At 45.1% G+C, this 25,054-nt stretch overlaps 1 protein-coding gene across 2 annotated transcripts in view; it reads left to right on the top strand.

Moving 5' to 3' along the window:
• Positions 1 to 24,205, top strand: part of AKTIP (AKT interacting protein) — a 72,383-nt gene extending 48,178 nt beyond the window's left edge. Inside the window, exons 1-10 of one of the 2 annotated variants that reach the window (XM_063438418.1) lie at positions 951 to 1,076; positions 7,227 to 7,313; positions 7,509 to 7,714; positions 8,475 to 8,539; positions 10,685 to 10,785; positions 11,183 to 11,271; positions 14,438 to 14,536; positions 21,986 to 22,093; positions 22,570 to 22,630; positions 23,378 to 24,205. In XM_063438418.1, the coding sequence (XP_063294488.1) occupies positions 7,272 to 7,313; positions 7,509 to 7,714; positions 8,475 to 8,539; positions 10,685 to 10,785; positions 11,183 to 11,271; positions 14,438 to 14,536; positions 21,986 to 22,093; positions 22,570 to 22,630; positions 23,378 to 23,485 (879 nt within the window). In that variant the 5' untranslated portion in view covers positions 951 to 1,076; positions 7,227 to 7,271 and the 3' untranslated portion in view covers positions 23,486 to 24,205. Of the gene's footprint in view, positions 1 to 950; positions 1,077 to 7,226; positions 7,314 to 7,508; positions 7,715 to 8,474; positions 8,540 to 10,684; positions 10,786 to 11,182; positions 11,272 to 14,437; positions 14,537 to 21,985; positions 22,094 to 22,569; positions 22,631 to 23,377 lie in introns of those variants that run through there. The other variant, XM_063438419.1, reaches the window with a different exon arrangement.
• Positions 24,206 to 25,054: the final 849 nt, after the last annotated feature.

The raw sequence follows: 25,054 nt of genomic DNA, 5'->3' as shown, positions 1-25,054 counted from the left end.
CATTACTGGGAGTATTATTGCTGTGGAGCTCTGTTATACACTCAGACACATTACTGGGAGTATTATTGCTGTGGGGCTCTGTTATACACTCAGACACATTACTGGGAGTATTATTACTGTGGGGCTCTGTTATACACTCAGACACATTACTGGGAGTATTATTGCTGTGGAGCTCTGTTATACACTCAGACACATTACTGGGAGTATTATTGCTGTGGGGCTCTGTTATACACTCAGACACATTACTGGGAGTATTATTGCTGTGGAGCTCTGTTATACACTCAGACACATTACTGGGAGTATTATTGCTGTGGGGCTCTGTTATACACTCAGACACATTACTGGGAGTATTATTGCTGTGGGGCTCTGTTATACACTCAGACACATTACTGGGAGTATTATTGCTATGGAGCTCTGTTATACACTCAGACACATTACTGGGAGTATTATTGCTGTGGGGCTCTGTTATACACTCAGACACATTACTGGGAGTATTATTGCCGTGGAGCTCTGTTATACACTCTGACACATTACTGGGAGTATTATTGCTGTGGGGCTCTGTTATACAGTCAGACACATTACTGGGAGTATTATTGCTGTGGGGCTCTGTTATACACTCAGACACACCAGCAATGTGGAAAATCCTAAAAAAAAAAAGAGGGACAGAGGGATTTGGGTGTAAAATAGGGACTGCTCCCTTAAATAGGGACACTTGGCAGGTATGAAAGATGTCATAAGAGCTTAGCCCCGCCCCTTTCCGCAGCTGAGCGAAGTCCTGCCCTCTCCTGTCACGCCATTGGTCGCGCCTCCTTCTTGAGTGACATCCATTGAGCCAATCGGATGAGCTGGAACAGACAGTCAGTGGGCGGTCCGGAGCCGGAGAACCAATCAGCGGCTCAGATTAAATGACCCAATCAGCGGCTCGGGGCGGGATAGCCAATCAGCTGGGCGGGAATGATTTCCGTTTTTGGGCGGAAGCTGATGGCGGCTGCGGGATGACGCGAGAGGGAGACGATAAAGCGCCTTCTGGGGCATCATAGAGCCTCAACGTATCGGACACCGCGACCCCGGGGGAGGTGGGTGACAGGGACCACACAGCGCCATATCCGGCCCGCCGGGGCCTGACTGACTGACAGCGGGAGAGAGACTGGCTGCAGGAGGGGGGGGGGGGAGAGAGAGAGACTGGCTGCAGGAGGGGGGGGGGGAGAGAGAGAGAGACTGGCTGCAGGAGGGGGGGGGAGAGAGAGAGACTGGCTGCAGGAGGGGGGGGGGAGAGAGAGAGACTGGCTGCAGGAGGGGGGGGGGAGAGAGAGAGACTGGCTGCAGGAGGGGGGGGGGGGAGAGAGAGACTGGCTGCAGGAGGGGGGGGGGGAGAGAGAGACTGGCTGCAGGAGGGGGGGGGGGGAGAGAGAGACTGGCTGCAGGAGGGGGGGGGGGAGAGAGAGACTGGCTGCAGGAGGGGGGGGGGGAGAGAGAGACTGGCTGCAGGAGGGGGGGGGGGGGGAGAGAGAGACTGGCTGCAGGAGGGGGGGGGGGAGAGAGAGAGACTGGCTGCAGGAGGGGGGGGGAGAGAGAGAGACTGGCTGCAGGAGGGGGGGGGAGAGAGAGAGACTGGCTGCAGGAGGGGGGGGGGAGAGAGAGAGACTGGCTGCAGGAGGGGGGGGGAGAGAGAGAGACTGGCTGCAGGAGGGGGGGGGAGAGAGAGAGACTGGCTGCAGGAGGGGGGGGGAGAGAGAGAGACTGGCTGCAGGAGGGGGGGGGAGAGAGAGAGACTGGCTGCAGGAGGGGGGGGGAGAGAGAGAGACTGGCTGCAGGAGGGGGGGGAGAGAGAGAGACTGGCTGCAGGAGGGGGGGGGAGAGAGAGAGAGACTGGCTGCAGGAGGGGGGGGGGAGAGAGAGAGACTGGCTGCAGGAGGGGGGGGGAGAGAGAGAGACTGGCTGCAGGAGGGGGGGGGAGAGAGAGACTGGCTGCAGGAGGGGGGGGGAGAGAGAGACTGGCTGCAGGAGGGGGGGGGGAGAGAGAGACTGGCTGCAGGAGGGGGGGGAGAGAGAGAGACTGGCTGCAGGAGGGGGGGGGATAGAGAGAGACTGGCTGCAGGAGGGGGGGGGGAGAGAGAGAGAGACTGGCTGCAGGAGGGGGGGGGGAGAGAGAGACTGGCTGCAGGAGGGGGGGGGGAGAGAGAGAGACTGGCTGCAGGGGGGGGAGAGAGAGAGACTGGCTGCAGGAGGGGGGGAGAGAGAGAGACTGGCTGCAGGAGGGGGGGAGAGAGAGAGACTGGCTGCAGGAGGGGGGGAGAGAGAGAGACTGGCTGCAGGAGGGGGGGGGGAGAGAGAGAGACTGGCTGCAGGAGGGGGGGGGGAGAGAGAGACTGGCTGCAGGAGGGGGGGGGGAGAGAGAGACTGGCTGCAGGAGGGGGGGGGGAGAGAGAGACTGGCTGCAGGAGGGGGGGGGGAGAGAGAGACTGGCTGCAGGAGGGGGGGGGGAGAGAGAGAGACTGGCTGCAGGAGGGGGGGGGGGAGAGAGAGACTGGCTGCAGGAGGGGGGGGGAGAGAGAGAGACTGGCTGCAGGAGGGGGGGGGGAGAGAGAGACTGGCTGCAGGAGGGGGGGGGGGAGAGAGAGAGACTGGCTGCAGGAGGGGGGGGGGGAGAGAGAGAGACTGGCTGCAGGAGGGGGGGGGAGAGAGAGAGACTGGCTGCAGGAGGGGGGGGGGAGAGAGAGACTGGCTGCAGGAGGGGGGGGGGAGAGAGAGACTGGCTGCAGGAGGGGGGGGGGAGAGAGAGAGACTGGCTGCAGGAGGGGGGGGGGAGAGAGAGAGACTGGCTGCAGGAGGGGGGAGAGAGAGAGACTGGCTGCAGGAGGGGGGGGGGAGAGAGAGAGACTGGCTGCAGGAGGGGGGGGGGAGAGAGAGAGACTGGCTGCAGGAGGGGGGGGGGAGAGAGAGAGAGACTGGCTGGCTGGTAAACTCTGGTATCACCTTTTGTTATACAGAAACTCTGTACCGTAAAAACTGTTAATGCTTCATTTTCAATTTCTTTCAGTAACTCCAGTCATGATATGAACTACTGTAAACTTTGTTACAATTTTAGTGGACTAAACAAAGCTTTGATGTGTTTATTTTAATTGTTTTAAATGGTTTAGAGTAAGCTAAGGGATGAAAGCAGAAAACACTGGGGGATTGAATTGTTGAATTGTGAATTGTTTAGTCTGATTGGAGAGTTTGGTGCACTCTGCCTGCACTTTGCTTGTTGGTGATGGTGTGTTTGTGTACCATTCACAAGGTAGAATGTTACACTGTAACGCAAACCCATGTTGTGTAGAGTAGTAGAGGACTTGTACCAATTTAGGGCAGGCTATATCTGCAGTGATGCTGGCTTTTCTTGTATAGCAACTCTCTATTGGCTATGCCTGTTATGATTAAAGGGACACTATAGTCACCAAAACTACAGCTTATTGTATAGTGTACAGCTTATTGTATAGTGTACAGCTTATTGTATAGTGTACAGCTTATTGTATAGTGTACAGCTTATTGTATAGTGTACAGCTTATTGTATAGTGTACAGCTTATTGTATAGTGTACAGCTTATTGTATAGTGTACAGCTTATTGTATAGTGTACAGCTTATTGTATAGTGTACAGCTTATTGTATAGTGTACAGCTTATTGTATAGTGTACAGCTTATTGTATAGTGTACAGCTTATTGTATAGTGTACAGCTTATTGTATAGTGTACAGCTTATTGTATAGTGTACAGCCTTATTGTATAGTGTACAGCCTTATTGTATAGTGTACAGCCTTATTGTATAGTGTACAGCCTTATTGTATAGTGTACAGCTTATTGTATAGTGTACAGCATTATTGTATAGTGTACAGCATTATTGTATAGTGTACAGCATTATTGTATAGTGTACAGCATTATTGTATAGTGTACAGCATTATTGTATAGTGTACAGCATTATTGTATAGTGTACAGCTTATTGTATAGTGTACAGCTTATTGTATAGTGTACAGCTTATTGTATAGTGTACAGCTTATTGTATAGTGTACAGCTTATTGTATAGTGTACAGCTTATTGTATAGTGTACAGCTTATTGTATAGTGTACAGCTTATTGTATAGTGTACAGCTTATTGTATAGTGTACAGCTTATTGTATAGTGTACAGCTTATTGTATAGTGTACAGCTTATTGTATAGTGTACAGCTTATTGTATAGTGTACAGCTTATTTATAAAGCGCAAACAAATTGTTTACGTCGCTTTTGTTTCAAGAAGTAATGTAACTCCTAACTGGCAGGGAGTCTGCAGGGCCATGTTCTATACACCAAAACTGCTTCACTAAGGTGACTGTTTTGGTGGCTATAGCTTCCCTGGTGAGTTACTGAGTGCCATATAGAGCTCTGTATTAACGGATTGCTTTATCTGCTGTATACAATGCCTCCAGGGACAGCCATTTATATTGCTTATTATTGTCAATATAGGAGCAATCCCTATTCATTGCCAAAATCCATCTCAATACTCTATGGCTGATGGACAAGGTCTATTCACTGTGTTTACCATGTGATGTTATTTACAGATTAATTTACCCGATGTTAGTATTGTTAGAGATGTACATATCATTTAAATAAGAGTGTTAAAGGGACACTCCAGACTCTTAACGAACGCTGGCTTGCTGAAATGTTCTGTGTGAAGTGTAGTTCATTTGTTTTATTTTGTCTAAACAAAGAGTGGAGATTTCAATATACATTTAATATATATATCTATATATCTATATCTATATCTCTCTTTACACTCAAATGAACCTTGTTTAACCCTCCCTCCCCCCCCCCTCCAACTCAAGAGGCAGCAGTTGTCATGCACCTGCCCTGAAAACACTTATCATTGAGATTCACTGGGAGTCTGTGATTGGACAGCCACAATAAGCCTGGGTGGGGCTAGAAGGGGAGGGCTTGCAAAGGCTGCAGACAAGAAATCTGTAGGGCTGTTAGGGCTCTGTTCATGTCCCATAGATGTCTGCCTATCTGTTTAGCAGCTGTGAGTTATTGGTTTCATAGACCGTGCAGTATAAGGAGCTACCAGGTTATAGGCCTGCGTTTGTGAGTAATAACACAAGGTGTGCTGTTGTAGTAGACACACCTGGATAAGCACATATAATTATGTGTTATGTCCCTTTTTACATGCTTACTGTACCTGTTTAATATGTTTGGGTGATTGTTAAAAAGTGCATATTTAGTATATCACCCCTTGCTTGTGCATCTTCTAAAAAGCTTGTCAAGCAGTGTTTGAGCAAACCTAGCTGTGTCTGTATGCCCCTGAGATTGTATGGCTTCCCCCCCCCCCCCCAGGTTGTGATGAGCAGACCTGGCTGAGATTGTATGGCTCCCCCCCCTTTCCCCCCAGGTTGTGTTGAGCAGACCTGGCTGTGTCTGTATGCCCCCCTCTCCATGTTGTGTTGAGCAGAGCTGGCTGTGTCTGTATGCACCCCCCTCCCCCAGGTTGCATTGAGGACTAGTGATTGAGATCTGTTCTGGGGACAAAGGGCAGTGACATTGAGATATTTCATTGGCACAAGCTGGGTCTGACAGCCTCCCTCCCCAGTATGTGACAGATCTACATTGCCCTGTTGCTTTCCAGAATAGCTTTTTACAATTGTCTGATTTATTCTTTGGACATGAGTCATCCTGTGCCTCTTTATCTTTCTGTGTAGAGTTTTGTAGTCAGTCTGTATGTGATTTTGTGGTGTTCACAGAGCTGTCTCTACTTGCTTGTGAAGTCCTTCCCTGTCTATTGGTTAAGCCTGGGAGATGAAGAATTTATTGGCTGCTGTAATGCAATAGCTGAGTCTCCTCTGCCTGCCTTTCCGTCTGATGCCATATCCGGATCTAATAATCTCCTTGGCAGATCGACACTGCTCGGGTTTACAGCATGAAACCTCTGACCTATGGGTGTCTAGGGAGCATGCTCTGTGCTGACACGCTGTGAGGACTCTCCAGTGTCACTGGTTTGGTATGGGGCATCTGGGGTTAGATATGGTGGATTTACAGGAACACTGTCATCTAAATCTCATAATCATTGTTGTACTTTTTTTTTATAACCCCCCTCTAATTTATATTAAAATGTTTGACGATATCCCATGCCTACCTTTCCTGCTCCCTCTCTCCTACAGCCACCCTCCTGCACCTTCCATCAGATTGTCTGTTATCCCTGCCAATGTTCACCATTGCGTGGTCTCTCTGCAATAGACCTCTGCAAAATAGTGAGCATGGGATCAGATAGCTACATACGTGCACCTAGTGTTTGATTTCAGCTGTCGGTAAAAGGAAGTGAGCTAGGCAGTCAAGGGATTTCTTAAAACAATGTCATTGTGCAGATGGTATATAACATAAAGATTATTTAGATTTCTATACATTTTAGTGTTGATGTACTGTTTTTTCTATTGGCTGACAGATTCCAGGAGTTTATACCACCCTTAATTCTCAGTCTGTGACCAACCCTCCTCATTTTTAGAAACCTCTTTACAGTAGATTCAGACTGTCTGTCTAATTTACTTCAGTTCAAACCCATTCTCCAATAATTAAAATCTGCACCATATGAATGTGCGTGGTACCAGCCCGTCTCCATGACTGTAGGTAATCCGACATCTGCAGTATTCTGCTCAAAGAGCTCTCCTTGCCCTGGTTTCCTCAAGGGTTAACCTTATTCCACACAAAGGCATTCCTTAACCTTCCAACCCAGCTGCTGGTACAGGGGACTCTCCGTTTATAGTGCATTCCACGTGGTTTACGAATGTGCAGTTCCCAAACTATCCTTTCTGTATTGCTTAGTCACCGCACTGCGCCTCTTATTAATGCAGGTAGTCTCTGTGCTTCTTCTGATATTGCAATCCTTTTAGCTTTTTAACCCCTTCAGGACAGCCTAACCTTTTATGGTTAATGTCTGTGAGCTAGACCTTGCAGTGGGCAGTATTTTGGGTTATTTTCCCTTGGCCAGGCAGTGGTGTAGAAACCCTGCAGACCTTTCGTGAAGCTAAGCTTCTTAGTAAGGTAAGAGGTGATTATTAGATGTTGGCATGGAGTGATATGATCCTAAGAATGGAGTCTTTCTTCACACAATGAGCTCACATAGAGAAAAAGCCGTACCAGTCGCCTCGTTATGCTGTGAATGTGTTATTGATCTGCATACTGAGCCGTCATATCCTTGTCACATTTAACCAATGTGTGTTTGTGTTGCAGTGAGGACCTCCGACGGCTGACCGGTTTGTTGGTGGAACTGAAATAATGAATTCTTTCTGGGGCATGCCAGCTGCCTCTCTGAGGAAGGTAGGAGCTGTTACCCGTCTGTGTTTACTAATGAAAAACTGTCAACGCCATCATAAATGCCCTAAAGTTTTGTGTTCTTATTGACACTGGTTACAGGGTTTTGTTGGGGTAAAGACCTTGATATGGTTATGTCCTGTTTAACCCCAATAGTGCAGGTTTGTAGCTAAATGTTTCATGGATTTTTTTTTTTTTCAGAGACCAGATGAGGAGAAGCTTGGCACAGGAGATCAAAAGATTAGTCCTTCTCGTTCCTCCTCAAACAAAAAGCAGCTTCCATCCATCCCGAAAAATGCCATACCAATCACCAAGCCCACCTCCCCAACCCAATCCGTGCAGTCTACAAATGGGACACATGCTTCATATGGTCCTTTCTATCTAGAGTATTCCCTCCTCGCTGAGTTGTAAGTACCCCTTTTTTTTTTTTTTTTTTAAATGAACTCTTAACTGACACCAAAAGTCTTTCATTCCTATAGTGTCCCTCTCACTTAATGAAGCGGTGTTGGTGTACAGATCAGGCCCCTGCAGTCTCACTGCTCAATTCTCTGTAATATAGCAATTGAATAATTTTTGTTTATACAGTCTTGGGCACACCTCTGCTGGATGTGACTGACATGGCCTGCATGAAAAACAAGTTTCATTTTCTAACCAGATGTTAACTTACTTTAGAAGGTTTTATCCCCTGCTCTCTTTAATCTCTGAAATTTAATTACATGCAGGAGGCTCCTGCAGCCTTTACCAGTCTAATAGAGCAGAAGATAAAAAATAAATACAAGTCTAGATTAAACAGACTGTAGTGTAAACATTAGATGACTCTTTACAGGAAGTGTTTAGGAAGGCTGTGTAAGTCATGGGCAAGGAGGTGTGACTAGGGTTCATAAACAAAGGGATTTAACTCCTAAATTGCAGAGAACTGAGCAGTGAGGCTAGAGGCCTGATCTATACACCAAAACTGCTTCATTAAGATAAAGGTTTTTTTTGTGCAGATTGTGTCCCTTGAAGTAAATAATCCTGCTAGTCTGCAATGGGGTAAATGTCTCCATAATGTAGCCCGCACCCATTCAAACTGAGGCTCAAGAATCTGTTCTAATTGGATTTAACAAATGTATTGATTTTCTTAGTAAATCTATTGATGACTAACTACCAGCTTATACTTTTTGTCAGCACTCTGGTGGTAAAGCAGAAGCTGCCGGGAGTCTATGTCCAGCCCTCGTACCAGTCAGCGCTCAGTAAGATTTCTTCTTCTAATTGGAATGTCTAGAATATAAGAAGGGTTGCTCTGACACCAATTCTAATACCTTAACAATGAATCAGTCTGATATTAAGAGATATGTAGACTTACATTAATACAGATGGTGAGCTGCATATAGTCTCAATGTTCTGCACTCTGTGCATTCAATGGCATTACATCATTCAAAACATAATCCCTAAGATCCTGAATCCCAGCTGGGGTTACTTCAGCTATACCTGATTGCCAAGTCATAACCCATAACGGATCAGACTATATACATTGTTTCAGGGATTCCCAAACACAGGCGATAAATGGTGCTGGAGAGAGATCCTATTGTAACTATATATTATTGGAATATCTGCTGCAGCAACCTGTGTAAAGTTGGACGAAGGCAGGTTTTTACCCAGAATCCCAGGCGGCAGGGGAGCTCTGTGTGAAGGCAGGTTATTACCCAGCAACCCTGGCTACAGGGGAGCTCTGTGTGAAGGCAGGTTATTACCCAGCAACCCTGGCTACAGGGGAGCTCTGTGTGAAGGCAGGTTATTACCCAGAATCCCAGGCGGCAGGGGAGCTCTGTGTGAAGGCAGGTTATTACCCAGAATCCCAGGCGGCAGGGGAGCTCTGTGTGAAGGCAGGTTATTACCCAGAATCCCAGGCGGCAGGGGAGCTCTGTGTGAAGGCAGGTTATTACCCAGAATCCCAGGCGGCAGGGGAGCTCTGTGTGAAGGCAGGTTATTACGCAGAATCCCAGGCGGCAGGGGAGCTCTGTGTGAAGGCAGGTTATTACCCAGAATCCCAGGCGGCAGGGGAGCTCTGTGTGAAGGCAGGTTATTACCCAGAATCCCAGGCGGCAGGGGAGCTCTGTGTGAAGGCAGGTTATTACCCAGAATCCCAGGCGGCAGGGGAGCTCTGTGTGAAGGCAGGTTATTACCCAGAATCCCAGGCGGCAGGGGAGCTCTGTGTGAAGGCAGGTTATTACCCAGAATCCCAGGCGGCAGGGGAGCTCTGTGTGAAGGCAGGTTATTACCCAGAATCCCAGGCGGCAGGGGAGCTCTGTGTGAAGGCAGGTTATTACCCAGAATCCCAGGCGGCAGGGGAGCTCTGTGTGAAGGCAGGTTATTACCCAGAATCCCAGGCGGCAGGGGAGCTCTGTGTGAAGGCAGGTTATTACCCAGAATCCCAGGCGGCAGGGGAGCTCTGTGTGAAGGCAGGTTATTACCCAGAATCCCAGGCGGCAGGGGAGCTCTGTGTGAAGGCAGGTTATTACCCAGAATCCCAGGCGGCAGGGGAGCTCTGTGTGAAGGCAGGTTATTACCCAGAATCCCAGGCGGCAGGGGAGCTCTGTGTGAAGGCAGGTTATTACCCAGAATCCCAGGCGGCAGGGGAGCTCTGTGTGAAGGCAGGTTATTACCCAGAATCCCAGGCGGCAGGGGAGCTTTGTGTGAAGGCAGGTTATTACCCAGAATCCCAGGCGGCAGGGGAGCTCTGTGTGAAGGCAGGTTATTACCCAGAATCCCAGGCGGCAGGGGAGCTCTGTGTGAAGGCAGGTTATTACCCAGAATCCCAGGCGGCAGGGGAGCTCTGTGTGAAGGCAGGTTATTACCCAGAATCCCAGGCGGCAGGGGAGCTCTGTGTGAAGGCAGGTTATTACCCAGAATCCCAGGCGGCAGGGGAGCTATGTGTGAAGGCAGGTTATTACCCAGAATCCCAGGCGGCAGGGGAGCTATGTGTGAAGGCAGGTTATTACCCAGAATCCCAGGCGGCAGGGGAGCTATGTGTGAAGGCAGGTTATTACCCAGAATCCCAGGCGGCAGGGGAGCTATGTGTGAAGGCAGGTTATTACCCAGAATCCCAGGCGGCAGGGGAGCTATGTGTGAAGGCAGGTTATTACCCAGAATCCCAGGCGGCAGGGGAGCTTTGTATGCAGGCAGGTTATTACCCAGAATCCCAGGCGGCAGGGGAGCTTTGTATGCTCTGTGATTATTGGCTAAATCAGGTTCCACAATCCCATAATTATTAGGGTGAACCTTTTTTATTTTTAAATCATGAAAGTGTGTGTATAAAAAAAATGAAAGTATATATATATGTTCTTCTTGATGACTTTCTCTTAAAGTGCCTATTTGATTATTTTTTACCTTTTTAGTGTGGTTTGGGGTGATCTTCATCAGGCATGGACTGTACCAGGACGGGGTGTTTAAATTCACTGTGTATATTCCTGATAACTATCCTGATGGGGAATGTCCGGTAAGTAGCTCATATGTTCTCTCATCGTCATGCACTTACCTGCTCCACGTGTGCCAGCTTTCGTGGGACCTGCTGCTACTTTGGGAGGTGATATTGTGTCCATACTTATCATTAGCTAATATAAAATGTGTCAAATTACCAGGGAGCCGTGCCTGGGTACACCTGACATCACTGCAGCAGGTTGTGCTGGGTATGATGGGAGTAATTGCACTAAGCGTAAACTGTCATAAATGGATTTGCAGTGGGAGCTAAACTGCATTCTCCATAAACCCTTGTTTGCAATGCCAGTTAGGACTCTAATTGTGTCTCGCTTACTGTAAGAGTGCTTGTGGAAGGATATTGGCACTAAATACTAACCTACGATTTTGTTTAACATTCACCTACTCTTCTCTTCCAGCGCCTAGTCTTTGACATGCCAGTCTTCCATCCCTTGGTTGACCCAGAGTCCGGCGAGCTGGATGTTAAGCGAGCATTTGCGAAGTGGAGGTGAGTCCACTAGTGAGAATATAGTGATTGGCGTGTGTGTAAAGGCTTAGACTGCAAACCTACCAGCCAGGAGAGTGGGTGGGAGGACGCCGAGTGCAGTAGTATCCTGCAATAATCTTATACCAATTAGGCAGCTACTGTGTGTTCTGATGCCATTAACACATTTTGACATTCTAGTGGCGATTTGGGAATCTAAATTTACAGAAATATCAGCCGGTATCAGTTTCTATACAACTAGCCATGAGCAGCATTTTGTTTTCCACAATTAGAACAATAAACTTGTTAATTTTCTGATTCTCTGTAATCTATTTAAAAGTTAGGAAGGTGGGACTGATTTCAGTAGCTTTCAACTTGTTTAGTGGTTTAATGTGAAGGTTAGTTGTACATGAACAGCTTTTTGACGCTTTGTGCTGTTTTCACACTTTGTCTGTATGTGTTTTGTAAAAGATATAGAAGTTATTTTTATGGAAATGCCTCTAGTGAATGTAACTCCTTCTATTCAATGCATCTCCCGCTCCACCTCCAGTGACCTAGTCCCACATAGAGAAACACTGGGGACAAGTCCATGCAGTAATTGCCGTGGAAGCGCCCTCTAGTGGTGATCAGGAAGTCAGCCAGGAGAGTGGTGTTTAGCCATGCAATGAAAACATTGCCAGATCTACTTAATGATGTTTTAGATTGCAGGAATAAAACAAGGGCACTGCACCCAGTCCGTATCATTGAGGGCAATAGTCTGGGCACCTTTTTAGTTTCCCTGTAAGTCATATTTAGTCTGTAGAGATGGCTAGCCACACAGAGCAAGGGGAAGCCAAGGGATGCATTGAAGAGGCAATTCCATTCATAATAAAGTTAAAATATTTTCATTCGAAAACCCGCATCTACGCTACATTGGAACAAGTGTGATGGTGAAGTGCTATAATATACAGTAGAAGCTCTGTATATAAGAACTATACAGTATACCCAAAGGCATGATAACACTCATGTACGCCCACCTCTGTTCCGAAGCTAGGGACTGGGGCAAACTAGCCTATACAGATCATTGGGAGAGAGATCTAGGGGACACACTGGAAGGCATAGAGTGGCAAGAGATCTGGGAGGCAAATCATACATCATCAGTGTGCGTTACTCTCCAGGAGCAATCGATAAAAACGATGCTCCGATGGTACACCACACCAGTCAAATTATACCAAATGCACAAGATCCCCACAGACGAATGCTGGAGGGGGTGCGGCCTGAGGGGGACATACGTCCATATGTGGTGGGAATGCCCTCTGATGCTCACATTCTGGAAAGGGGTACAGACAATACTAGCACAGGTCTTTGGCAGAGCACCAGCCCTAGACCCTTGGCTATTCCTATTAAGCAGGACGCTGGACGGCTGGTCTAGGCAGGAGCAAAAGCTACTTCATAAGATAACCTTAGTAGCAAGGAGGGCCATGGCCTCAGACTGGCTTAAACCAGGCACACCGTCTATTGTAGGGGTCATTAACAGAATAAAAGAAGTCCACCTAATGGACGACCTGACAGCTAGAATACGAGGCACCCAAACATTTCAAAAGATCTGGGAAAACTCCAATCTGGGCGACTAACGCTCAGCAGGTCCCCAATGGCAGCCTACCAGCAGTGGACCCCCCCTCCTCCCCTCTTCTTCTCTATATGTTTTTTCTATCTCTTTCCTTTTCTTCAAGCTTTCTCGGCTACTTTAACACAATTGACCAACGCACAGCTCTCACGGAAACAGATACATAGAACATATGGCACCTCAACAACTTGGAGGGAGGCGACGGGTTAGGCCGCCACAACTCAACAGGGCCTACCGCGGACGAGGCGCATAACTCACCCAGCACTAACACAAAAAGGAGGGGGCCGCAATGACCAGAGACAGTTTTGTAGGCCAAGTTGGGGGGCAACCCCAGAATGTTATTCGCAATGTAAACATGCTTGTAAAGTAAACCTAGAGAGCCTGCGGCTTGTCGGGGGTGGGCCCACACTAGGCTTATGTTGCCCTATGTTAACTCATGTCACCTGCTAACTCATGTGTATTCCGTGCCAGTTTATGTATGTAACATGTCGTGTCAAGACAAAATAAAGAATTAAAAAAAACAAACAAAAAAACTATACTGTGTGTGTGTCTGTCTCCTACTTTGGGATCCTAGCATTTTATGTGTTGTTCCTTTAAAACAAAAGACCATATCATAGCACAGACTAAAAACTTTTTAACAAATAAAAGGTAAAGTCAAGTCTCCCGTCACAATTTTTAGAGCTAGAACGTTTAGCTCAATTTATGTGCTTTTTGGGGTCTGTAGAGGCGACCCTTTCCCTTCTTTGAATGGTAGTTCTTGTCCTATATAATACAAGAAAATGCGCGTGGGAACTGAGGAATAGACTCTGAAACATTGGACTTCTATTGCTAAATTAGTGTTTTTGTTTTTTTAATTGTATGTATATATCCACATATGCTACTGTACTTGAGGCTATTTGGAAGGCTCCGGGTTTGTGAGTACCCCATTTTTCTTCCATTATATATCTATGAAAACCACAATATTGCACCATGTGCGCTTTTTCTTGTAATATTATATAGGACAAGAGCTACCAGAAAACCATTCAACAAAGGAAAAGGGTAGTCTCTACGGACCCCAAAAAGCACATAAACTGAGCTAAACTTTCTAGCTTGACTTGACTTTACCTTTTATTTGTTAAACCTTTTTTAGTCTGTGCTATGATATGGTCTTTTGTTTGTTTTAAAGAAACACATAAAATACTAGGATCCCAAAGTAAGGCAATGGATAGAGATATACACACTATACTGCACTGTATAGTTCTTGTATACAGAGCTTCTACTGTATATTAATATAGCGCTTCCCCATCACACTTGTTCCAATTTCTATATTATATGATAAGGTGATATAGCAGCTGGTTTATAACCTTTTAACAGATTGTTGTACTAAAATCTATGAATATTAGCGCTGGTACTTTTTGCATCTGCGCTACGTTGCATCGGATCTTTTATATTCAGAAATAATAAAATGACCGTTTTCACTGTAATATTGTAAAGCGCTATATAAATACCAATAAGCTCTAAGAGGTTATTGAACCCTAGCTGGAAATTACCACTTGCAGGATGCAGAGCTTTTAAAGTTCATTGTGTAATTTTTTTTTTTATTAGGAGGAACCACAATCACATCTGGCAGGTGCTAATGTACGCACGAAGGATCTTCTACAAGATTGACACAACAGCCCCTTTAAATCCTGAAGCTGCAGTGCTGTAAGTGTTGATCAGTCTGCGTGGCATGTCTTAGTGCATTATCTTGGTGTGTATGTATCCCAGTCTGCGTGGCATGTCTTAGTGCATTATCTTGGTGTGTATGTATCCCAGTCTGCGTGGCATGTCTTAGTGCATTATCTTGGTGTGTATGTATCCCAGTCTGCGTGGCATGTCTTGGTGCATTATCTTGGTGTGTATGTATCCCAGTCTGCGTGGCATGTCTTAGTGCATTATCTTGGTGTGTATGTATCCCAGTCTGCGGGGCATGTCTTAGTGCATTATCTTGGTGTGTATGTATCCCAGTCTGCGGAGCATGTCTTAGTGCATTATCTCGGTGTGTATGTATCCCAGTCTGCGTGGCATGTCTTAGTGCATTATCTTGGTGTGTATGTATCCCAGTCTGCGTGGCATGTCTTAGTGCATTATCTTGGTGTGTATGTATCCCAGTCTGCGTGGCATGTCTTAGTGCATTATCTTGGTGTGTATGTATCCCAGTCTGCGGGGCATGTCTTAGTGCATTATCTTGGTGTGTATGTATCCCAGTCTGCGGAGCATGTCTTAGTGCATTATCTCGGTGTGTATGTATCCCAGTCTGCGTGGCATGTCTTAGTGCATTATCTTGGTGTGTATGTATCCCAGTCTGCGTGGCATGTCTTAGTGCATTATCTTGGTGTGTATGTATCCCAGTCTGCGTGGCATGTCTTAGTGCATTATCTTGGTGTGTATGTATCCCAGTCTGCGGAGCATGTCTTAGTGCATTATCTCGGTGTGTATGTATCCCAGTCTGCGTGGCATGTCTTAGTGCATTATCTTGGTGTGTATGTATCCCAGTCTGCGTGGCATGTCTTAGTGCATTATCTTGGTGTGTATGTATCCCAGTCTGCGTGGCATGTCTTAGTGCATTATCTTGGTGTGTATGTATCCCAGTCTGCGTGGCATGTCTTAGTGCATTATCTTGGTGTGTATGTATCCCAGTCTGCGGGGCATGTCTTAGTGCATTATCTTGGTGTGTATGTATCCCAGTCTGCGTGGCATGTCTTAGTGCATTATCTTGGTGTGTATGTATCCCAGTCTGCGGAGCATGTCTTAGTGCATTATCTCGGTGTGTATGTATCCCAGTCTGCGTGGCATGTCTTAGTGCATTATCTTGGTGTGTATGTATCCCAGTCTGCGTGGCATGTCTTAGTGCATTATCTTGGTGTGTATGTATCCCAGTCTGCGTGGCATGTCTTAGTGCATTATCTTGGTGTGTATGTATCCCAGTCTGCGGAGCATGTCTTAGTGCATTATCTCGGTGTGTATGTATCCCAGTCTGCGTGGCATGTCTTAGTGCATTATCTTGGTGTGTATGTATCCCAGTCTGCGTGGCATGTCTTAGTGCATTATCTTGGTGTGTATGTATCCCAGTCTGCGTGGCATGTCTTAGTGCATTATCTTGGTGTGTATGTATCCCAGTCTGCGTGGCATGTCTTAGTGCATTATCTTGGTGTGTATGTATCCCAGTCTGCGTGGCATGTCTTAGTGCATTATCTTGGTGTGTATGTATCCCAGTCTGCGTGGCATGTCTTAGTGCATTATCTTGGTGTGTATGTATCCCAGTCTGCGTGGCATGTCTTAGTGCATTATCTTGGTGTGTATGTATCCCAGTCTGCGGGGCATGTCTTAGTGCATTATCTTAGTGTGTATGTATCCCAGTCTGCGTGGCATGTCTTAGTGCATTATCTTGGTGTGTATGTATCCCAGTCTGCGGGGCATGTCTTAGTGCATTATCTTGGTGTGTATGTATCCCAGTCTGCGTGGCATGTCTTAGTGCATTATCTTGGTGTGTATGTATCCCAGTCTGCGGAGCATGTCTTAGTGCATTATCTCGGTGTGTATGTATCCCAGTCTGCGTGGCATGTCTTAGTGCATTATCTTGGTGTGTATGTATCCCAGTCTGCGTGGCATGTCTTAGTGCATTATCTTGGTGTGTATGTATCCCAGTCTGCGTGGCATGTCTTAGTGCATTATCTTGGTGTGTATGTATCCCAGTCTGCGGAGCATGTCTTAGTGCATTATCTCGGTGTGTATGTATCCCAGTCTGCGTGGCATGTCTTAGTGCATTATCTTGGTGTGTATGTATCCCAGTCTGCGTGGCATGTCTTAGTGCATTATCTTGGTGTGTATGTATCCCAGTCTGCGTGGCATGTCTTAGTGCATTATCTTGGTGTGTATGTATCCCAGTCTGCGTGGCATGTCTTAGTGCATTATCTTGGTGTGTATGTATCCCAGTCTGCGTGGCATGTCTTAGTGCATTATCTTGGTGTGTATGTATCCCAGTCTGCGTGGCATGTCTTAGTGCATTATCTTGGTGTGTATGTATCCCAGTCTGCGTGGCATGTCTTAGTGCATTATCTTGGTGTGTATGTATCCCAGTCTGCGTGGCATGTCTTAGTGCATTATCTTGGTGTGTATGTATCCCAGTCTGCGGGGCATGTCTTAGTGCATTATCTTGGTGTGTATGTATCCCAGTCTGCGGGGCATGTCTTAGTGCATTATCTTGGTGTGTATGTATCCCAGTCTGCGGGGCATGTCTTAGTGCATTATCTTGGTGTGTATGTATCCCAGTCTGCGGGGCATGTCTTAGTGCATTATCTTGGTGTGTATGTATCCCAGTCTGCGGGGCATGTCTTAGTGCATTATCTTGGTGTGTATGTATCCCAGTCTGCGGGGCATGTCTTAGTGCATTATCTTGGTGTGTATGTATCCCAGTCTGCGGGGCATGTCTTAGTGCATTATCTTAGTGTGTATGTATCCCAGTCTGCGTGGCATGTCTTAGTGCATTATCTTGGTGTGTATGTATCCCAGTCTGCGTGGCATGTCTTAGTGCATTATCTTGGTGTGTATGTATCCCAGTCTGCGTGGCATGTCTTAGTGCATTATCTTGGTGTGTATGTATCCCAGTCTGCGTGGCATGTCTTAGTGCATTATCTTGGTGTGTATGTATCCCAGTCTGCGGGGCATGTCTTAGTGCATTATCTTAGTGTGTATGTATCCCAGTCTGCGTGGCATGTCTTAGTGCATTATCTTGGTGTGTATGTATCCCAGTCTGCGTGGCATGTCTTAGTGCATTATCTTGGTGTGTATGTATCCCAGTCTGCGTGGCATGTCTTAGTGCATTATCTTGGTGTGTATGTATCCCAGTCTGCGGAGCATGTCTTAGTGCATTATCTTGGTGTGTATGTATCCCAGTCTGCGTGGCATGTCTTAGTGCATTATCTTGGTGTGTATGTATCCCAGTCTGCGTGGCATGTCTTAGTGCATTATCTTGGTGTGTATGTATCCCAGTCTGCGTGGCATGTCTTAGTGCATTATCTTGGTGTGTATGTATCCCAGTCTGCGTGGCATGTCTTAGTGCATTATCTTGGTGTGTATGTATCCCAGTCTGCGGGGCATGTCTTAGTGCATTATCTTAGTGTGTATGTATCCCAGTCTGCGTGGCATGTCTTAGTGCATTATCTTGGTGTGTATGTATCCCAGTCTGCGTGGCATGTCTTAGTGCATTATCTTGGTGTGTATGTATCCCAGTCTGCGTGGCATGTCTTAGTGCATTATCTTGGTGTGTATGTATCCCAGTCTGCGTGGCATGTCTTAGTGCATTATCTTGGTGTGTATGTATCCCAGTCTGCGTGGCATGTCTTAGTGCATTATCTTGGTGTGTATGTATCCCAGTCTGCGTGGCATGTCTTAGTGCATTATCTTGGTGTGTATGTATCCCAGTCTGCGTGGCATGTCTTAGTGCATTATCTCGGTGTGTATGTATCCCAGTCTGCGGAGCATGTCTTAGTGCATTATCTTGGTGTGTATGTATCCCAGTCTGCGTGGCATGTCTTAGTGCATTATCTTGGTGTGTATGTATCCCAGTCTGCGTGGCATGTCTTAGTGCATTATCTTGGTGTGTATGTATCCCAGTCTGCGTGGCATGTCTTGTATCCCAATACAAAAGTACTGCGCTCAAACTCCCACTACTCTTGGGCGGCAGCAACTACCATACTACAGAAAAGTACATTTTCTAGTACCCTACTGTAACCGCGGCTGGCTCCCTTATTTACCACTATAACGTCTTAAGTTCTATGCTTTAACAGGGCTAACCATACATATCTTAGCCATAATTTTATATAGTTAGTGTAAGAGATCCTCTATTTAAAATATATAAATAATTGAGAATACAATATAAAATAAGGATTGTCTTGGAAGCAATAGTTTTGTCTTTTAGATATTTATTATATAAATAGACATATAAAATCCATTATAGCAGAGTTTATAAGATTAAACTAAATGCTTGCAAATATCATTAATAGGTTAACATACCCTCCTGAACATGTCGTCATGTCAACCTGTCATTTTAAGATGGAGCAGCGTCTGTCTCAGAGTCTCTCCTCCGTCTCTTAACATTTAAAAGTACACCTATTTATACCTTGGGTGTCTCCATTTTAGGGTCACCATAGTTCATATATGAAAATAACTTTTACTTTATTCATTTTAGGACCTCCCTTAATTTGGCAAACATACAAGGCCATAACTAAAGGGTGCATACGTCATGGAAATGTTCCTGACTTAGGTCAAGATGGCATCTTAAAGTCTGAACATCTTTATCTACTTAGGGTTACCGCGGTATATTATGTACTGACAGAGGCATAGCCTTGAAGCTTGTTTATGCATTATTGTTAATGTAATTTGTCTGGGACAAAATGGCGTAAACATATGTCCTGAAGATAAGTAAGAAGTTATTGCTTAACCCCTTCCTGACGAATGACTGACCTGGTCAGTCATGGCGAGGAAACTGTTAATAATGAATGACGGACCAGGTCCGTCATGCGGTAAAGTTAACCCCAGATCGCAGCGATCGAGGGGTTAACGCTCCTCCAGTCTGCCTCTGTATTAGAGCCAGACCAGGAGCACCTGATCACGCTGTCCCTGCAGGCTGTCAGAGAGCACGTGCTGCAGGGACTCTCGATCCACCTCCCTGCGCTTCCGGGTTCTGTGAAGTGCAGGGAGACGGATCAGCAGTGATCTCCCTGTGTGGTAAAAATAAATTAAATTACAATCCCACCCCCTTTACCCATTTTCTTTAATAAATTAACCCCTTCCCTGCCAATTGATCAGACTACAGTGATCAATTGGCATGGACTACATTTTACTGTGATCTGAATTTAAAAAAAAAAAAATAAATTAACCCCTGAGGATCAACTTTTATTTTTTTGTAACCCTCAGGGATTAATTTTACTTAATTAATTTAAATATATTAAAATGATCTATTTAGGTAGCTGGGGTGGGTGGAAGTTAGTGGGCAATTGGGAAATTTGGTGTTAGGCTAGCTAGGGGTAAACTTTAAAGGTGAATTTTTTTTTTTTTTTAAAGTAAAAAAAAAAGTCCCGCCTTCCTTGACCCAGTCCAAATAAAAATGAACTCCTTCCCTGCCAGTTGATCACTACTTACAGTGATCAAAATACAGATCACAGTATAATACCTTAGGGTTAACCTATTTCTCTTTTTTTTTTTTTTTTTTTTTTTTAACCCTCAGGTTCAATTTAAATATTTTAAAATGATCTATTTTGCTAGCTGGGGTGGGTTATGGGAAATTGGGGAATTTACAGTTAGTGATGTTTACTGCTAGTTAGGGGTCAACTGTAAAAAAAAAAAAAAAAAAACTTATAGAAATGTTTAAATCTGGAAAAAAGCTTTAAGAAAGTTTTAAAAAAAAATGAATAAGCAAAACAGTTTGAAAGCTAGTTTAAAAAAGTAAAAAAAATACATATAAAAAGGACACATGACGGAAATATTCCGTCATGATTCCCTTTTTATTCCAGAAGTTGTCATTAAGAGGTTACCACTACACCTGGAACAAACTAGAGAAAAAATGATCCCACGCTAAGGTTCAAAATATGCCTTTTGAATTACCCCAGGGTGTATTCTTTAATAAATAGTATGTGTTTGTGGGGAATTTTAATAACCAACCATCTAAACTACTCCAAATTGGAACATGGACAAACAATTTAGGAAAGTCATACTAAAGAGAGAACTTGTACTATGCATACGTAGATCTGTACCTATATGCATATGTTGTATATGTTTACTGCTGTATGGCGCTGCAATCCTGGCCTCTGCGAAGGCACATGCGAGCCCACCATAAAATTGCCGTGATGAGCCTCTGCGTAGGCTACATTGCAACAACTTGCACCCTTGCTATATGATGGTTAGACTGTTACCAACTAAATAAAAACCTATTTAAAACAAAATGGAACATGGTCACAGCGTAAAACTTCAAAGTTAGAAAAAAACTGGCTGCGTCTCAAATGTGCCCCTTCAACATCCACATATACCTAGCAAACGTACATACTTTTGCTGTACTCAGATGACATAGCTGAGCAACATATGTGTGCCACGACTGAATAATACTACATAAGGTTTGCAAAATATACTGTGCAAACTCACTTTGTGTGTCAAAAAGCAGAAAAAAACGCTTATTACCACTACACTTGGTACAAGCTAGCGGAAAAATGATCCCACGCTAAGGTTCAAAATATGCCTTTTGAAATACCCTGGGATGTCTTCTTTAAGAAATGGTATGCCTTTATGGTGTAGTTGGAATATGTAGCCTGCTCAAGTGCTCCAAAGTGGGACACGGTCACATCAAAACCCTCCATGAAAATTCACACTTAAAAACCTGAACGTGCCACGTCTCTCTTTACATCTCTAACTTCACAAAATATGGTGTAGGTCATACATTGGGCATATCGTTTAACTCAGATGTAACTGAGCATAGTTTGGAGGATTTTATGACTGGCACATATAAAGTGTAAGAAATACTCATCAAAAATGCAACATGTATGTAAAAATATTATAGCTGAACTCAATATGGGGTTCTGTGCAGGAATAGCACACACCAGCTTTACAAAATACACATTACAAAAACTGTTGTGTATATGCCAAAATGGAGAAACACAATTTTACTCCAATATTTAGCGATTTAGCGAGATTGGCGATGAAATGGCTTCGTAAAAAGTGTCAAAATAGCCCAAGGGGTAAATGGCCTGTGATGTCCAATTTATATAAATATATACTTTGTGTGGCAATTTATTTTTCTGTGGCTACTAAACCTACAGGACAAATACCAAATTCTAAAATTGTTTCGCATTAAAATGTTGTTTTAGTCCTTGTATTTTGTGACCTGTAACTTTCAAAATAAGCTGAAATCCTACACCTATTATGCACTCTATAAATCAAGACACATAAATTAATTTTCGTAAGCTGGAAATATTATGCCCACACTTATTGCCAAAACTGTGGTGAAAAAAATGTTTTGTTTTTTTTTCAGTTGCAAAAAATGGCTTGTGTCCTTAAGGGTAAGACTTGCTTTTGAAGCGGTGTCCTTCAGGGGTTAACCAAGCCTATTTTATCTTTCAACAGATATGAGAAGGATGTTCAGCTTTTCAAAAGCAAGGTGGTAGAAAGTGTTCGTCTATGCAACAGTCACTTATTCGATCAGCCGAAAATAGAGGATTCCTATGCAATTATGTGAGTACAGTGCCCTCCCTCCCTGGGCATAACGTATACTACAGCTACACACAACGAGGAAAATAGTGAGTTAGAGGAAAAAAAGGAATGAGCTAGAAAAAAATAGTGAGTTATAGAAAAAAAGGAATGAGCTAGAAAAAAATAGTGAGTCTGGCCAGTTGTTTTTTTACTTTTTTTTTTTATTCCTTTTTTTTTTTTTTTAACTGAACTGAGAATTGGGGAGAGAATAGCAAAATTTGGGTCAAAATTGGTGATACTCAGTTACCCCTTAACATGTCTCCCTTCCGCACGTTATTCTCTAACTTTGAATAAACCCCCAGATTTCAGTCGGTGTGCCTTGATGTATTCACATATGCCATCATATATCTGTCCCTTTTATACAACCACAACTGTATGGGTGTCCTTAATTATACAGCGGGCTCACTCAAAACCTATATTAACCAACTTATATATATATATATATTTTTTTTTTTCAGTTTTTCTCCCTGGAATCCAGGATTGCATGATGAAGCTAGAGAAAAGATGTTGGCACAAAAAGTATGTTCCCCTTAAGTGTGCGTGTGTGTTGCTAGCCCGGCAATCCGTGTGTGTGTGTGTTGCTAGCCTGCATTCTGCGTGTGTGTTTACATGCGTGTGTTGCTAGCCTGCGTTCTGTGTGAGTGTTTACGTGCGGGTGTTGCTAGCCTGCGTTCTGTGTGAGTGTTTACGTGCGGGTGTTGCTAGCCTGCGTTCTGTGTGAGTGTTTACGTGCGGGTGTTGCTAGCCTGCGTTCTGTGTGAGTGTTTACGTGCGTGTGTTGCTAGCCTGCGTTCTGTGTGAGTGTTTACGTGCGTGTGTTGCTAGCCTGCGTTCTGTGTGAGTGTTTACGTGCGTGTGTTGCTAGCCTGCGTTCTGTGTGAGTGTTTACGTGCGGGTGTTGCTAGCCTGCGTTCTGTGTGAGTGTTTACATGCGTGTGTTGCTAGCCTGCGTTCTGTGTGAGTGTTTACGTGCGTGTGTTGCTAGCCTGCGTTCTGTGTGTGTTTACGTGCGTGTGTTGCTAGCCCGCGTTCTGTGTGAGTGTTTACGTGCGTGTGTTGCTAGCCTGCATTCTGTGTGTTGCTAGCCCGCGTTGTGCGTGTGTTGCTAGCCCGCGTTCTGTGTGAGTGTTTACGTGCGTGTGTTGCTAGCCTGCGTTCTGTGTGTTGCTAGCCTGCGTTCTGTGTGAGCGTTTACGTGCATGCTTTCACACTTTTAAACCATCTTACTGTTTTCACTTATAAACTTTAATGTTTCTTTCTTTCCAGAAAAAGTCAGAAGAACAAATGAAAAGTTCCAATGTAACCGGATTGTCTTGGGTGAAGCCTGGCTCTGTCTTACCATTCAGCAAAGAGGAGAACGCTCTGCAGGCCTAGGGCAATACCTGGACTTGGTACACTTTTATCATGGCGCTGACTGTATTAAAGAAAATGGCCCTCTCCTACATCAGTCTGAGTTTAGCATTTCCTCATGGATTGCCGCCACTTCTGCAAAATGTTTTAATTCAAACCTTGTCTTAATCTCGTGCCCCTAATTGAGTTTTCCATTCTAAGCACCTGGGCGCAGACTATTTGTATGGAGAGTGTGCCGGCGTGTATCGGCTTGCGGAATGTAAGGTGCTATGCTACAGGAGCTGCATGTGTGCTATTCTCCAGCTTGCTGGTCCTTGGTGTAGGACTGCTGATGGACCCCATGGGTTTGTTTGGGACACTGAATCCAAGATGGCGCCTTGCTGTACAGAGGAACGGTTGGGGGTGTATCTTTTGTTTAGAGATGCTAAGCTCCATGCACACTACAAATAACGGTTGGTAGTATTTAATGGTTTTAAAATGCTTTTATTTTATTTTTGTTTTTGTAAATAGGCTATAAAATTGTAAATATATTAACGCTCCATCTAGCACTTAGTCTTAATCACAAATTCCAATCTTCCCTGCATCGTATTGCTACCTTTCTGTGGCTAAACTGTCCATTGAACTGTAGTGGGCATTAGGCAGAGAAATGATCCAACATTGCAATATTTCTTTAAAGATCGGCAGTTTTGGACTTGTTTTTATTTGGTTGGATTTAATAAAATGGTAAAACTGAGCTGAATAGGATCCCTTTACTGTCTGGACATTTATTCCAAGTTTTGCTATAAAGGTTCTGCATTGTAAAATGTCAAGTAATTACGATATTACTAATGCCCTAGCGATCGTGTATTTTGGTTAATGGGGGGGGGGGGGGGGGGGGGGGGGGGAAAAGCTACTATAACCTTAGCATACAAAGTTATATTGTGAGGAGGTCCCCTGTCTCCCCGCACACAGTGTATTATAACTGCAGCTATAAGGTTATGGTGTAAGGAGGTCCCCCGTCTCCCCGCACACAGTGTATTATAACTGCAGCTATAAGGTTATGGTGTAAGGAGGTCCCCTGTCTCCCCGCACACGGTGTATTATAACTGCAGCTATAAGGTTATGGTGTAAGGAGGTCTCCTGTCTCCCCGCACACGGTGTATTATAACTGCAGCTATAAGGTTATGGTGTAAGGAGGTCTCCTGTCTCCCCGCACACGGTGTATTATAACTGCAGCTATAAGGTTATGGTGTAAGGAGGTCCCCTGTCTCCCCGCACACAGTGTATTATAACTGCAGCTATAAGGTTATGGTGTAAGGAGGTCCCCTGTCTCCCCACACACAGTGTATTATAACTGCAGCTATAAGGTTATGGTGTAAGGAGGTCCCCTGTCTCCCCGCACACGGTGTATTATAACTGCAGCTATAAGGTTATGGTGTAAGGAGGTCCCCTGTCTCCAGCACACAGTGTATTATAACTGCAGCTATAAGGTTATGGTGTAAGGAGGTCCCCTGTCTCCCCGCACACAGTGTATTATAACTGCAGCTATAAGGTTATGGTGTAAGGAGGTCCCCTGTCTCCCCGCACACAGTGTATTATAACTGCAGCTATAAG

Source organism: Pelobates fuscus, chromosome 12 (assembly GCF_036172605.1).
Source record: "Pelobates fuscus isolate aPelFus1 chromosome 12, aPelFus1.pri, whole genome shotgun sequence".
NCBI classification, from domain to species: domain Eukaryota; kingdom Metazoa; phylum Chordata; class Amphibia; order Anura; family Pelobatidae; genus Pelobates; species Pelobates fuscus.
This window is presented reverse-complemented; position numbering and strand designations above follow the sequence as displayed.